The sequence below is a fragment of the Spinacia oleracea genome, chromosome 2 (genome assembly GCF_020520425.1).
Source record: "Spinacia oleracea cultivar Varoflay chromosome 2, BTI_SOV_V1, whole genome shotgun sequence".
Classification (NCBI taxonomy): Eukaryota; Viridiplantae; Streptophyta; class Magnoliopsida; order Caryophyllales; family Amaranthaceae; genus Spinacia; species Spinacia oleracea.
In genome coordinates, this window is record NC_079488.1 from 92,671,206 (window position 1) to 92,686,893 (window position 15,688).

At 32.9% G+C, this 15,688-nt stretch overlaps 1 protein-coding gene across 2 annotated transcripts; it reads right to left on the bottom strand.

The window, feature by feature from the left end:
* Positions 1 to 351: 351 nt before the first annotated feature.
* On the bottom strand, positions 352 to 7,126 carry LOC110792276 (abscisic acid 8'-hydroxylase 4). Of its 2 annotated transcripts, XM_021997093.2 has the most exons (10): positions 6,847 to 7,123; positions 6,386 to 6,707; positions 5,214 to 5,363; positions 4,902 to 5,106; positions 1,571 to 1,650; positions 1,391 to 1,477; positions 1,214 to 1,292; positions 1,018 to 1,124; positions 783 to 901; positions 352 to 676 (listed from the first exon to the last, which is right to left on the bottom strand). In XM_021997093.2, exons 1-10 carry the CDS (start codon positions 7,071 to 7,073, stop codon positions 568 to 570), a joined length of 1,485 nt encoding a protein of 494 aa, XP_021852785.1. In that variant the 5' UTR covers positions 7,074 to 7,123; the 3' UTR covers positions 352 to 567. The 2 variants fall into 2 exon arrangements, with proteins under 2 accessions (XP_021852785.1, XP_056693306.1); XM_056837328.1 differs by having other exon boundaries at positions 1,391 to 1,650; positions 6,847 to 7,126.
* Positions 7,127 to 15,688: the final 8,562 nt, after the last annotated feature.

The window sequence follows — 15,688 nt, forward strand, 5'->3', positions numbered from 1 at the left end:
TGAGATAGTCAAGGAAGAACTCAACTTCACAGGAAATTGCTTTCTGACCATCTCGAATGGCAATTTATCTTCAACAGTTTTTAAGGGAATTCTTGGAAAAAACACTCTGTTCCCCCTAGAATGTCCGGTTAATATCTCAGCATCAATGAAATTGCCCTTTAGTGAATGGCAAAGAAACCGTGTTCCATTGCAAAGACAATTTTTAGGATCTATATTTCTCAAAAGCATCAAAGGTACCCCAGGTTTCAGGTTGAGAGCATGAGGAGGCAATCCCTACGCAGAAATTGAATTCAAAAACTCTTGTTGATACAAATTTCTCTTAACTTCGGTAACAGAATCAAACGAATAATATGTTTTCCCTTCTCTGAGAAACTTTTCGAAAACCTTATTATTTATCCTATCAGCGTCTTCGTTTAGGGGTGTGATGATTACCCTTTCAACTATAAGATTTCCATCATACTTCCCATCTTAGTAAACAAATAAAAATTGTAAAGATAGATGTCACTTCATTATTATTACAAGCTAGCTAGGATGGTAATGAGATGTACTAATTATTTGTGGTTGAATTTAATTAGTTTGATTGTAAACTTGTGTAATTCGGATAGGACAACCAGTTTTTAACCTCGAAAATAATGCCCAACTTTCCACACTGGAGTCTGGATCAGTGACTTCCCACCTAAGAATTGCATAAGATCGAGAACATAAGACAATGAACGATTTAGTAATGTATATAATGGAGTATTAACGTTAGAATGTCAAAATTGTTTAAGTGAATGACTTACTTGTAAGCGGTAAGTAAACGGTAAAGGAACACAAGCATCATGATTCTAGCAAGATTCGTGCCAAGGCATGTTCTTCCTCCTACGCCAAATGCTAAGTAACTGTATGCTTTTGCTTCATTCTGCATGCACGTACAACTATATAAAATTAATTTGCTTACATACTAGTACAAGTTATTGAATTCGTTTTTAAACAACAACAAAAATATTTTTTCGGACATTAAGAACATAAACTTACATCAAACCTGGAGGGATCAAACTTATGAGGATTTCTGTATAATGTAGGATCACAGTGTATAGATCTAGCATCCACATTTATATTCCATCCTTTCTTTATCGTATATCCTATATCAAAACAATCATAATCATGACTTATATAATTTGTTTGATCTTGTAATGTTATTGTTAATTTTGAAAGGCTAAGATGGACAAACCCAAGATGTTGCAGTCGTGGAGTGCTATTCTTGGGAACCATGGTACTATGGATGCCATCCTCAAACTCTCTTTAACTACCTAATTATATTAATACTATAAATAATTAAAATAACACTCCCAACAAACGTAGCTATATTATACCAGATTGAATTGTGTACATAGCTCAATATATATACCTTTGCAGCATAAATCATCTCATTGAGATCTTCTAATGTAAGAAATGATTTGTCTGTAACTCTCTTCTCTAGGCTGTGTATTTCATCCTTCATTTTTGTTATAAGAAAATGAAATTTGATGAATATAATTACTTGTTTTAACCTGCACGTATGTAAAACTAGCTTGTATGATGTATTTACTTGTAAAGCTTTGAGTACTTCTTGATTATCGTCCAAGTACTTCACCATCCATGACATTGCGCTTCCTGTGGTATCCTGACCTACACTCATTCACACGTATACCGTTAGAAAACATATATCAATCATAGATAATACTTCAAATACTAGTGTTGGATTTTATGTTGGTTTACACCACTAGCTTCTGGGTAGCCTTAAATAGATTAGTTTCCTAGGCTACCTAGTTTAAGTAGGTATGTAATATGATGTACTATAAATACGTGATGGATATACAATAATTGATCAAGCTTCAAGCATTCAATATTAATCTTTTCTTGGTATCACATACTTCACGTATAATTTTTTTTCCTTAGTAGGGGAGGTGACGAAGAAACTCCACCCACCCTGTCAAAATGTATAGCTTTCGATTATCCTTTTTTCCTAGGCAATCAGGATCGTCCGGCTGATTTTATTGCTCCAACTCGTCTTCGCAATAACAATTATGATGAATTGGCCGGTGGTATTCAAACTGCCTTGAAAACACGATGAAAATTTGAGTTCCTAGACAACACCATCACGAATGCAATTCCATCATGCACGCAATCGGATTGGAATAGAATCAATGCCATGCTCGTCTCTTGGATTACCAATACTATTTAACCCCGAGGTAAAATCTCACTTAACAAAATATAGAGGTCCTAAGCGCTTATGGGATCATCATAAGCATCATTTTTCTGTTCTTAATAGCCCTAGAATTCAACAACTTCAGTCTACTATCGCCCGTTGTGAACAATCAAAGTGTATGATTTTCTCTCAATATTATGGTAAACTGAATGCCTTGTGGGAATATTAAGGAACCTAGAACCTATTAACACTTGTACGTGTTTTTTGAATTGTTATGCTGTAGAAAAACACGTCCAACATCGTGAAAACGGCTAAACTGCGGGTTAGCTAGACTCGCCCAACCTACGTCCGACGAATCATCTGGCGAGGTGACTGGCTTCTCCCTTCGTGCATCTTCAAGCTACGACAAAGACAAATCAAGAACTGATCTTCCAACTTGCACCCACTGCCTAGAAAGGAAATGAAACCTCATCATGTTGAGCTATCCTTGTATACATTCCAAGAAACCAAGCCATGCAAGTGAAACATGTTATAAGGTTGTGGGGTATCCAGACAGCCTAAACCTGATGCGTCAAGAGGACGTGGCAGAAACAATTACAAGGGTCGCATACAAAACTCCACTAGTCGTGGGCCTTCATGCGCCAACACGGCCCATACCACATCAGCTCCAAGTTGCTTACTCCGCGGGCATCAGCTCCTCTTCGACCCAACATCAGCTCTTCACCGCAGATCAATGGAAGGCGAGCGTGAGCTTGCTTGGTACGGCTAAAGTTCCAGATCACCGTTGGAATGGTAAGTTTAGTACCAATTTGTGGATTATTGATACCGGAGCAACGCATCATGTCACAGATGAAAAGTCTTGGTTGTTTGGCATTTCAAATATTTATGTTTGCCCCATTTCACTCCCTAATGGCAAAACGGAAAACGTCATGCTAGCAAGCTCGGTCCGGCTATCTGAAAATATTATTCTCAAAAATGTGCTTAATATTCCCCAATTAGTTGCAACTTGCTCTCCGTTTCACAATTAAATGATGATTTACAGAGTAGTTTCAAATTTAATTCTTTTATTGTGCTATATATGACCAAATGGGGATGTTGATTGGAACGAGAGTTAGACACGATGGACTTTACTACTTCAAAGAAGCTGATCGGTGCAACATATTTCGGTAAATGGAGCCGCATCAACATTAGAGTTATGGCACAAAAGGATGGGGCACCCGTCAGAAAAAGCTGCGAAGTTATTTCCTTCCATTCTTGACCTCAAAGGGTAGTTTGAATAAAACATGTGAAGTTTATTTTTGTGCTAATCATCCTAGAGACAAATTTCCTATTAGTGATAATAAAACCAGTAGTATTTTTGAGAATATTCATTGTGATTTATGGGGTTCATATACACATCCTTCCTCTTGTGGGGCTCGTTATTTCTTAAGTATAGTTGATGATTTTTCTCATGATGTGTGGGTCTAATTATTTGATAAAAAACAAAGGTTTTATACATTTTAATGAATTTTATAGCCATGGTTGATAGACAATTTTCTCAAACAGTTAAAATTGTCCAAAGTGATAAAGACACGAAATTTAATTGTTCACGTGAATTTTTTCCGCAACGGAATTTTTTTTCTTCTCCTCTTGTTTCGGGACGCCGCAACAAATGGGAAGGTTGAACGAAAACATAAACAAATGTTGTCCGGGATTTGAGATTTCAAGAAAAAATTGCCTATTTATATTTTGGGGGAGTGTGCTCTAGCTTCCATGCATTCTATCGTACCCCGTCTCCTTTATTAAATAACAAAACCACATTCGAGATCTTATTTGACTTCCCATCGTCTTATGATGCTATTCACACATTTGGTTGCTTACATTTTGCTCAAAATCAAAAAACAAAGGGGATAAATTTGAAAGTAGGAATCGAAAGTGTGTTTTCTTGGGGTATCTATTTGGTAACAAAGGGATGATTGGTTTTTTATCTTGACAAAAAGGAATGTTTGTGTCTCGATATGTTAAGTTTTTTGAGGAAATTTTTCCATTCAGTGAGCTGGAGGATGGAAATATTGAGCCCGAACTTGTTGTCCCATTTGTGAGTGAGGATGAGGTTGATTTCGATTTTCCTTTATATTTTAGTCCAATTGATGTTGAAACTACTCATTTTTTACCCACTTAGCCCATTATTTTAAATATGACCATTTCTTTAAATGATCCGATCCTATAGATGAAGAAAACTTCCCTAATACACCTTGCATTTCCTATCCTTCTATCTCTCATCAATGGGCCGCCCAAGCAGAACCTTTACCCACGACCCATGTGGCCATGACCTATCCCAACCAAAACAATTAATTTCCCTAACCCAGATCCCTTCAACGCAGCAGCCCACTACCATGAACTCCATACAATTTACCAGTGTTAGTTTTTATGTTGGTTTACACCAGTAGCTTATGCGTAGCCTTAGATAGATTAGTTTCCTAGGCTACCTAATCCGTCATCAAGAGAGAGAGTCCACTTAACAATACCGAAGGAGGTTACACCTTAAAACCATATAGCAATAAGGGGAGTAGCCCATTAGTCTTATTAAGTAATTAACTCTTTCATCTTTTATCAATGTGGGATTTTCACACGTAATGTGTCATGAGTCAGATCTTAACATATACGTAGTACATACATGCAACCAATTCAAAGCTCCGAAATTCTTTATCATTTAATTTGTTAAAAAAAACTAAACTAGTTAATTACATACCTGCAATTATCATGGTTAATATGTTATCTTTGATTTGAGCATCTGTTAAGGTTGGTTCTGTATCTGAAGAAGAAGATGGTTGGCATTCCCTACCTACAACTAGACACTGCAGAAAATCTTTACTATCATGGATTACTGTTGAATGTCGTCTTGCTCTTCTCTCTTGGATCATCTTCTCTAGCATCTTCATGATTCTATTTCTTGCCTACGTACATTTCCAATTAATCCAACTTTACTTTACTTTTATTAGGATATATATTATAATATGTATAAAATGTAAGACCAAGAAGCTGCGATAATTATAAAGTTTACCTGAAGACCTTTGCTGAAAGCAGTCCATGGAAATTTCAAGGGAAATGCAAGCATTCCTTGACAAACACAAGAAACATCATTTTGTAGCATATATACCTCATTTTCATCCTCTAAACTCAGCAACATTTTACACATGGCTTTGCAACTCATCTGCATTTTTTTCAAATCAAGCCCCAATACATTTCACTTTTTATTCAACTCACAAAAATGGACCAATAATTCACTAGGAATGATACTGCCATAGTGGCTAACATATCTAACCAAAACAAAGCCCACACCCTATATTTTAAGCCCAGTTAATAAAGTACTTCTATATCCCTCACAAGTCATAAGTGTTCTGGGACTCATAAGGCATTTTAATCTAGAAATCTAACGTATTGATGTTTAAAGTCGTACATAAAAAATTATATAAAAATATAATCAATAATGTATTTTTGATGCCGAGGGGTAGTACTATACGTATAACGTACTATTATATTTTTTCTCTTCTTTTGTAGTTGACACATTTATTTTATCACGCTTGTCAATGTGTAAACATTATAAAAAATTGATATTATAAATCTATGTAATGAGAGAATTATAACAAGACCCACATGATTTTTTTTTTCTTAAGTAATCAATATCACAATTGATAGTCAAAACAGAGATTAGTATAAATAATGTCAAAAGTCAAATGGTATCAACTAAAAAAGAACCGGGGAAGTATGACGCAGGTGGGCAATTATTTAGCTACATTTCCTTTGTTTTATAAGATGGTATGACTTGTATCAATAAAACTGTGTTATGGGAAAAATTTCATGGGCAAAAACTTTGTTTTATAAGATGGTAAACTTGCCGTCCTTTTTTTTACGAATGTACCACACAAACAATATAGATTATAAACGGGGAAGGGGAATATGAACATGTAATCTTTCTATACAGGCCGTTAACTACAATGCCAAGACGTCATTGGTGGGAGGTTATCACTTTTGATAGACAACCATAATCATTCATATACATTGTACATGCATCCCCAACTCAAAAATTCGAAAGGAATTAGTAAATGTCGGACTTGATTCAAAGTTTGCTTATATTTTACCAAAGTTTAAAAAGATTAATATACTTATTCTAAAAGATGAATAATAATTGTTGCATAAAAATGACTTATTGATAGAAAATGATGTTGACCATACCTTAAGTGCTTCATCAAGAATGACCACATTTTCTTTATATTCCCATTTTGATAGAGATTTTACTACCAATTCATCAAATTGTTTGGTGAAATCAGCATTAGATCTTGAAGTAAACAAGTCAAGAAGATGTCTTCTAATTAGCTTGTGGCTTTTATGTGATGCACAAAGTAGACTTTCTGACCCAATTACCTCTCCAATTGACCTAATATACTTCTTTGTGAATTTCCCTAAATCATTGCTCAATATCTCCTTCGCCGATTCCGTGCTAGACACGAACACATGAGTCTCCCCGAATATGTGCGTCTTAAAACAATTCCCATACCTACTCGGGTTAACACAAATTACATTTTCCGAATATTAGCTCTTTTTTTTTTTTACCGTTGTCAATGCATAACTTTACATAATAATAATAAGAAGAGACTGGGAAAAAAAATAAAGTTACGATTATAATGTTAGTATACCTTAGATGTCGAGCTTGAACGAAGCTATAAAAACCATGTTTGCTATAGATTGCTGCAACGAAGTGTAAGGTTTCTCCAATATAAGGGAGTAATCCTCTACTTCCCGGTGGAAAATTTACCCTTGATTCTCCATTTTGATTATGATTATGACTAATTAACCACAATTTCTTCAAAAAATAACATATTAGCAATGAAAATGGAACAATTAAAAAGAATCCTAATTCCATTTGTCTTCTAATAAGCTCGACTAATTAAGGTATGTATAGAAAAGATACTTGTATATACATTTGAAATGAAATAATATTTTTGTAAAATTTTGTAAAGTTGATTAATTTTGATATAGTGGAGTTAATTCAACGATGGAACAAGGGCCACGTTAATTAAGGGAGATGATGGATGTTGGGATCTTGGCCTGCATATTGCTGTTTAGTGTTCTCCACTATTTGTAAGTGGACTTCTAAAATTGATTGTTTTAATTTTAATCAACTCTTTACTTCATTCTCTTGATTTCTTGTCACTAATCGAATTTATTATTGAAATCTAGAACTTATAATTTTGATCCAACTAACTGAGTTTTTTTTTTAGAATGATAGAGTAACCCTAAATGTTGGTTACCCTTTCAATATTGATATTTGATTGGTTACAAATGCATTGAAACTTTACATATAACACTTTCTCTCTCCAATTAATTATGTTTATACATTATTTTATGTTATACTAGTCTTATATGCACGCGATGCGTGCGTGCATATTAGAAATTAAAACTTAACTGTAGATTCGTTTGACGTTTCATGAATGTTCTAGAGCATGTAAAAAGTCTCCTCTCTTCTCCCAAAACACACACATACAAATACGTCTCGTAATGAGCACCAAGCAACCAATTAGTAAACTACTACAGTCCGTTAAGTAAAAATTAAATATTTTTCTGCTAAAAACGAAAATTATAATTTAAAATAAATTAAATATTTTGTTTTGAGGCCTTTTGTTTTTCTTTTCTGGTAAACGAATATTTTAATTTAAAATAAATTAAGTGTTTTATTTTGTTTCCTTATATTTTTCTTTTCCACAAAAGTAAAACTTTTAATTAAAAATAAATTAAAAATTTTGTTTTGATGCTTTTTATTTTTATGTCTTTCTGAAATGTTCATTTTCGTTTTAGTAGAATTCAGTAGTTGGCCCATTTCATTAGAGCGACCCATGTTCTCAAAGCCCAAAGTTTGGTTTGGTTTAGTGTTGTAGGGTTTAGTATTTCATTCCACCTGTTAACCCCATTTTGTTTTGTTGTACCGCCGCTTCCTCTCTCTATTTCCTTTTGTTTCTCCGCCTCTCTCTCTCTCTTCTTTTCGCTGCTCCCCTTCTTATCTAAACCCTAAAATGGCGCTGGTTTGAGCAAGAAATGGCGCTGATTTGAGCAATAAATGGCGAAAAACACTCGAAAAAGGCAACACTCGTTTCTCTAACTCCGAATCCATATCACCTCAAAAAATGCGAGCGCCGTCGATTTGTGGCACAGGTATATTCCTCTATCTTCGTCTTAAATTCTCTATGGTGTTGTGGTTCGTTTATTATTAAAAAGATTAAAATAAACTTAATTTAGCATTTTAGGGTTTTATGGATTGATGTTTTTAGGGTTTTAATCGGAATTTACTTCATGAAATTTTTGTAATATTCAGATAAACTAATTTTTTGTTGCTTTACCAATTCTTTTTGCAAAAACCGCCGTTGATTTTTAAGCGGAATATCAAAATTATTGTTTCTTAACCAAAATTTTTTGCAATTTTGGTTTGCATGTAGAGTCCCTCTATTGGTTGGAGAGGAAGGTGCACAAATGCTGGGCAAGACGCGCGCAAAGCGCTGCGCGAGGCGATGGGCGAGGCGGGGAAGGCGATGGGCGAGGCAACCGAGGCGCTGGTCAGGTTATAATTTGTTTAAATTGGGTGAGATTTGTTACTACTTTGGGTTCGTCAATTCTTTTAAATTATAAACTGATTTGGTTGTTTGAATTTAATTTTATTTGTGTGATTTGGTGGTATGAATTTATTTAGATTTGGTGGTATGATTTGTTGTTGAGTCTTAATAAGATTGGGACTTTGAGAATTGAACATGGTGTGGCTTTTTTTTTTGATGGAATTTGTTTTTTTGTTGCCTTTTGTTTTCTCTTGCTGCAGTATTACTGGCTCAAATTCCTATTTTAAATAATGCTCAGTTATCTTATATTTGTAAGCAATGGTCTATAACTTAAGTTTAGTTGGTTAAATCGTGGGCCATGACAATAAAATGTAACACCTAATATTTTGGGCCATTTATATCTTGGTGTATACCTAATATTCTGGTCTACCCAAGCAGCATTATGAATTGGTGTTGTTTGTTTGTAGAAATATCCTCATTTTTTTGAGTTGAATGCGGAAATTAAGTACTTTAGTGAAAATCATGATATTATTTTCAGTTAGTGTGATTTGTAGGGGTTTAATTAGGGGTTTGATCCTGTTGTTTAGATTATTTTGTGTGTTTTTCTAGTGGATTGTCTTGATTTTCTTAATGTTATTGTTTATTAAAACACAATTCAAAACTAAATTACCTAAATTGATGTGTTAATCACATATTGAGCTCTAGATCAACCCCGTTATTGAGTACCTTGATGTCGTTGTCACTTTGTTGAGCCGAAACATGTAAATACAACTATTCTTGCGACTCGAACTCCCATTATTCACTCTGTAATTTTGGTTAATTCAAGAAGGGATGAGGGATTAGGTTAGTTCACTATGCATGGGTGAGATCATTGTGCGTGGGTGAGGGGAGGAGGGAGATGATGGGTTTTTAATACTGAATTTTGAAACAATGTGCGTGGGTGAGGGGAGGAGGTGAGATTAATGTGCTTGGGTGAGATCAACCTGATGTAATTTTTTTTAGATGTATTTTTATTTATTAATTACTCACTATATTTTAATCGAATAAAATTACATTGTTTTTACCTTCTCATTGAACAAATTTGTTGATTTTTATTCTCAATTAGTTAGAATGAAAACTTGATGATTTTCTTTTCGTTCTATGTAATTAAAACAGAAACAAAACATGTGTACAGTCACATTAGGTATCATAAACATGTATACAGTCACATTAAGCATGCATATTATTATTAAGATCTTGGTGGGCCACATACCTTATGCCGTTGTTTATAGTATGTCTTGATGAACTTAACACCCAACTTAAAATTGAACTTAAAACCGAAATTATAACCTGCAAAACCATAATTTATTTCGGATTTTTTACTTACATAATTGAACAAAAAAAATGCAAACAATCTCAGATTTGACTTGGGAAAGCAAAGGTCTGAAAGATGAGGGGTTTAGTTTTCCTTCCAGATTTTAAAGATTAAGAATTTACCGTATGTCGTTGGTCGTTGTACCTCGTTATGAACTTCAAACCCCAATTAAATTCTGCATTAAAACAAATGTAAGTCAATAATGTAAGTCAATTATATTTAAAATCATAATTTTAATAACAGAAATTTATGTTATCATATACCTTCGTTATTGAAATCTGCAATTAAAAATTAAAAAAATTATGAGATTATTTAACCAAATGCTTAAATTGAAATATAAAATAATTTAGAAGCAAGAATATTACTTACCTCTTTCTTTCAAAAAAAAAGAATATTACTAACCTTATATGTTGAAATCTGCAAAATAAATAAACACAACAATATTAGAAAAGAACATTTGTTTTATGCATGAATTCACAAATTTAATTTTGTTTTTATTTTTTATATAGTCTTGTATACATGAAAAGTATATTGTTATGCGTACAATATTCCTTGTATTTTTATGCATACACAGATTTGAATATGTCCATACAATTAAATTAGAAATTCACGAATTTGTTAAAAGAATGATTGTTTGATTTCTGTTTCTTTATGGTTATGTATTAAAATTTATGAATTATTATTATAAAAGAATTGTTTAATTTCTGTTTGTATTTTATTTGCAAGGATTCGTACGAAAAGTATACTTACGTGTGGGAGCGACTTGAAGAAGGAAGAACGGTGATGTGGTTCTTTTGAGAACGGGTTCCTTCTGGTTTTCTACTGAGAATCAGCGCGGCAGTAGATTTGCGATGGAGATGTTTTTTGATTTCTGAAAATTTTCTTCCTCTTCTGGTTTACAATGGAGATTTTTTGAATGTTTTTGGTTTCTGCAGTTTGAAATTTTTTGTTCGTTTAGCTGTATTGTTCATAATTTGATAGTTTCATTTGGCAACTGTAATAATTGTAATATTTTCTTTTCCTTATTTTCATTTATTTCCTGATTTAATCCATCAATCAACACCAACTTTGGTAATTGAGATAAATAGGATTGTATTATGTGGTAATGGGCCCATAATCTTGATTCTGGGCGTTACATTCTTTCAGGCAAATTAGATCTTTAGTTAAATTAAACTGTAGAACTACTGAGGGGGTATTTTTGTCTTTTAACTGGGGGACACGAAAAGCAAAGTTACAAAAAAGACCTCAGCTGTTCCTTTATAGAATAGAGATGTATCTTAGGGGTTGCCGACCCTTAGGGTCAACCAAACATTTTCCGTATTTTTTTATCGAAGGGACACAATATGATGATAGCCGACTTAACTAGATGGCTAAAATTGATGTGGGATTCTGTTGACGCTATAAGCGAACAAGCAAATATTACCTTTTCTTGTAAGGAGATTAATGGGTTAAGGGGTATTGCCCTTATGGACGACTGACCTCTTTACGTGTAGGTCACGAGTAATGTTATAAGAAACTACCAATTTGAACTCAACCAGTGAGTAATAAATGCGAAATGAAAGACTTAAAATTAACAATAAATGAACTTAATAAATATCATTGATTCATATGTAATATATAAAACTGGACAAACATCAAACCACGAGGAATAATACCACTAACGTTGAATGCTTCGCACGGTCACTGTCAAACCTTGAATTCTTCAATACATGGAAGATGTTAAGAACTACATTATGCTACTACTAGCCTACTAAGCCTATGACTAACCATGCGCCAAGGCTAGAAACTTAAGGATAGGTAAAAAAAATTAGAACTTATCTTGTGTTATTGATGATGTCTTTCTTCTATTGTATTGATTCCTATTTAAGCTCCTTTTGACTGCGGTTGTGGTGTGGGTAAGGGGAAATGTGAGTTACTTCCCTTAACTGCCATAGTGGGGAGGAATAACACGTTGTTTTGGCAGTTCGTGGCCACGCCAGCCTTCATTATCCTTGACCTGTTCCACCCGTTAAATTAAATGAAGACGGCGCTGAATTTTGGCTCTCTGGGCTTTCGTTCTTGGGTTGTCCTTGCTCTCCTTAGGATAACCTTGTTTCTTCTTCATGGCTGTCATATGTTGGGCCCGAACGTATAAATGAGTTCTAAATGTCTTTTTGGGTCCATTTAATTAGTCATATACCCTCTCAAAGGATAAGTTTTAAAAAATACTAGATTAGATCCCGTGCACGCACGGATTTTGATAATTTTTTTTCCACAAAATATTTAACTGTTTATCTGCCAAACTACTGCATAGTTATATTTTTAACATACTCGTTTAAATTTATTCATCTAATATGCAAATTTAAAATGCTAATATAACAATTTGACCAAAATATTGAGTGATATATTTCCCATTATGTCCATGATATATTTCCCAAAATATAGCGATTTGACTAAAATATTGCAAATTTAGAATAATTATTATTACGTCGTATCTATTATTTCCATAATTTATAAACTAAAATTTGTTTCCATACATAAATAGTTATAAAAAAGGTGGAGAATAAAAATAAAATAAAACTGATACTCTTTTTTAGGAAAACAATTTTTTGCGGGAAAAAATCGCACTAGGAATTGACCAAGTCATTCCCGGTGTCTCTTTTTCTATCGAACAAGAAGGGAGTAACATAAATGTAAGATACAAGTATACAACCTATCGACCTAGCCCACTTTCCATGGTTACAGTTACAGTTATGATATAAGAAGAAGTCCGTATAGTTCCGTTTATAATGCTGAGGTTTTCTAGGCTTGGGATATGCCTGGGTAAGTGGGTAGTAGAATATGATGGTGCAGGGGTGTGCACAGTGCCCTTGGTGCGCTGGTGCCCAAACGACATGCAATAAATATAAAACGCGGATATCTTGTTGAATCCGGAGAAGAAAAGAACAAACGTTGTTTTTCTGATAAAAAAAGAACAAACGTTGTTCTTTTGTTAAAAAAAAGAACAAACGTTGTTCTTTTGTTAAAAAAAAGAACAAACGTTGTTCTTTTGTTAAAAAAAAGAACAATGACTGCTTTGTCCCTTTTTTTTCGTTCTTTTGTTTTTCACTCTATTTTTCTGGTATATATACCTTCTTTTTTATAATTTTCAAATCAGAATTTGTGAAGAGGAGAGAGAAAAACTATGGAAAGGAGAGAGAAACTGTGAAGAGGAGAGAGAAAGTAATGGAAAATTCTCAGATATTGGTTGATTTTTCTACTTCAATATCAAATTCTATTGATTCTTCTTCTTCAAATTTGAATTCCTCTGCTGATAATTCGATTTGTGAAGGTAATTTTTCAATTTTTTAAAACGAATTACTTATTTATGATGATTTTGATTTCCATGTTCATTATTTTCATCATTTCAATTTATTTTGATTTTTTTGATCATTTCGATTTCTGCATTTCTCAATAACCTTGATTAATGTATTTTGATTCTATATTTTGATAATTTTGATGATTAATGTATCTTGATTATATATTTCTGATGATTTTGATTTCTGTTCTTTTTTCGATTTTATATGTTCTTTTAGTCTTATCCTTTGTTCTTTTATATATTGGTTCTCATATATGTATTAAGAGATTGTAATAATACAGAAAATAATTATTGAACATGTTGTTCTTTTTTGCTTTAGGTTGTTGTTCTTTGTTCTTTTTTGCTTTAACTTGTTGTTCTTTTGATATTACACACTTCAGGTCAAATTGTTCTTTTACCATTTTTGTTGTTCTTTTTTTTTTTTTTTGTTCTTTTTTCACATGGTTAAAATAAGTGTTCTACATGATATGTTCTTTTCTTCTATTTTTAATGTTCTTTTTCTTTACTTTATTATGTTCTTTTATGCTCTATTGTTGTTCGTTTTTTTATTGGTAATGTTGTTTTACATGGTTAAAATAAGTGTTCTACATGATATGTTCTTTTCTGTATTTATAATGTTCTTTTTCTTTATTTATAATGTTCTTTTAGGTTCATCCTCTTTTTGTTCTTTTGAGGAATTGCTCTGTTTATTCAGCCTTTCTTCTTGTTCTTTCAGCTGTTTTTGAAGATTTAACATCATTTGTTGCGGGTCAAGTAAAAGCTTCATTTGCTCTTCAATACTGTACTTTTGAAAAAAGAACAAACATAAAAGAACATTAAGATTTATATCTAATAAACATAAAAGAACAGAACAACAAAACCCAAAAAAAAAAAAAAAACAAGTGCACCGTTCTTATCATGAACATGGCTTGTATTTCTTCTCCTTCCCCCTCTTTTTTTTTATTTTTTTTATTTTTCATTTTCTATATATATAATATTTCTCCTATTGGATTCATAAATAATCATTTTAGAAACACATTCTTGAGAGAGAAAGAGGAGTGCTTTTAGTTTCTCCCAACAAAAGAGAGATTTTATGAGAGAGAAAGTTCAAAACAAATTTTCTCCTCCTTCTTTCTCTGAAATGTGATTTTAATTGAATTACGTTTACAAAAAACTAGTTTATTAAGCGAAATACTATTTCAATTTCGCTATTTTTTGAATTTTTTTATTCATTCAAAGAGGTTTATGCTGTTGATGAAGGTGCATCGGGTGATTAAGGTAAATTTTCTCGTTCTTAATTCTATGTTCTTTTTAAGTTTTAATGTTCTTTTCTTATAACTTTCTATTTCTGTGGCATCAAAACAGTGTGTTCTTTTTTAGAATCAGCAATTGTTCTTTTTACATGTTTATAGTGTTGTTTTCAGATATCTTTTGATAAATAAAATAACGGAATTAGAACATAAATTGGTTGAAAAAGAACATTTCCAGAACTTAAAAGAACAAGAAAAAATATAGATCTGGTTTTAAAGTTCATCAAAGGTTCGTCGTTTTATTTTTTAATTAGAACATAAATTGGTTGGAAAAGAACATTTCCAAAACTTAAAAAAACAAGAAAAATTATAAATCTGGTTTTAAAGTTCATCAAAGGTTCGTCGTTTTATTTTTTAATTAGAACATACTGTAAATTGGTTGGAAAAGAACATTTCCAGAACTTAAAAGAACAAGAAAAAATATAACTGCTTTTTATATTTGTACCTTTTGTCTGATTTGTCAATATTAGTGTTCTTTTTGTTAATGTTCTTTTTGTTAATGTTCTTTTGTTAATGTTCTTTTTTTTTTTGCGGTTTTTATTTTTGTTGCGTTTTATTGTTATTTATGTGCGTTTTGGGACAGGTGCACCAAGAGCATCATGCACACCCCTGCACAATCTGAGCGTTGGGTACGCCCTCCCCTACATCCGCCCATAATTGTTGACAACAAATTTGATGCTAGACAAATATCATTTGTAGTTACCCATTTCCTATCTCTTTCTCTACCCCTACCATTTACAAGGATCCTAACTTGAGTGAAGAACTAGCACAAATTTGGCACGCCCTAGTATCGTGTGAGCTCCATCATAGGGTTTGGACAATATACTTTGCTTGGACCGCCGCGGCCTTTTTCAAACGCAATTTAGAAAATGACCATGATGCATAGTGAGTATCGTGCCCTTAAAAACACAAGTACATAGCTAAAATAACATCATACGAAGTATTAACTATTAA

Bases quoted from the DNA above. Each gene is read 5' to 3' on its own strand.
- LOC110792276 (XM_056837328.1), bottom strand. From the start codon at position 7,073: ATGGAATTAGGATTCTTTTTAATTGTTCCATTTTCATTGCTAATATGT. The intron at 5,107-5,213 runs GTAAACTTTATA...AAATGTACGTAG, and splicing joins CTTTCAGCAAAGGTCTTCAG to GCAAGAAATAGAATCATGAA. The intron at 1,651-4,901 runs GTATGTAATTAA...GAATGAGTGTAG, and splicing joins ATTAACCATGATAATTGCAG to GTCAGGATACCACAGGAAGC.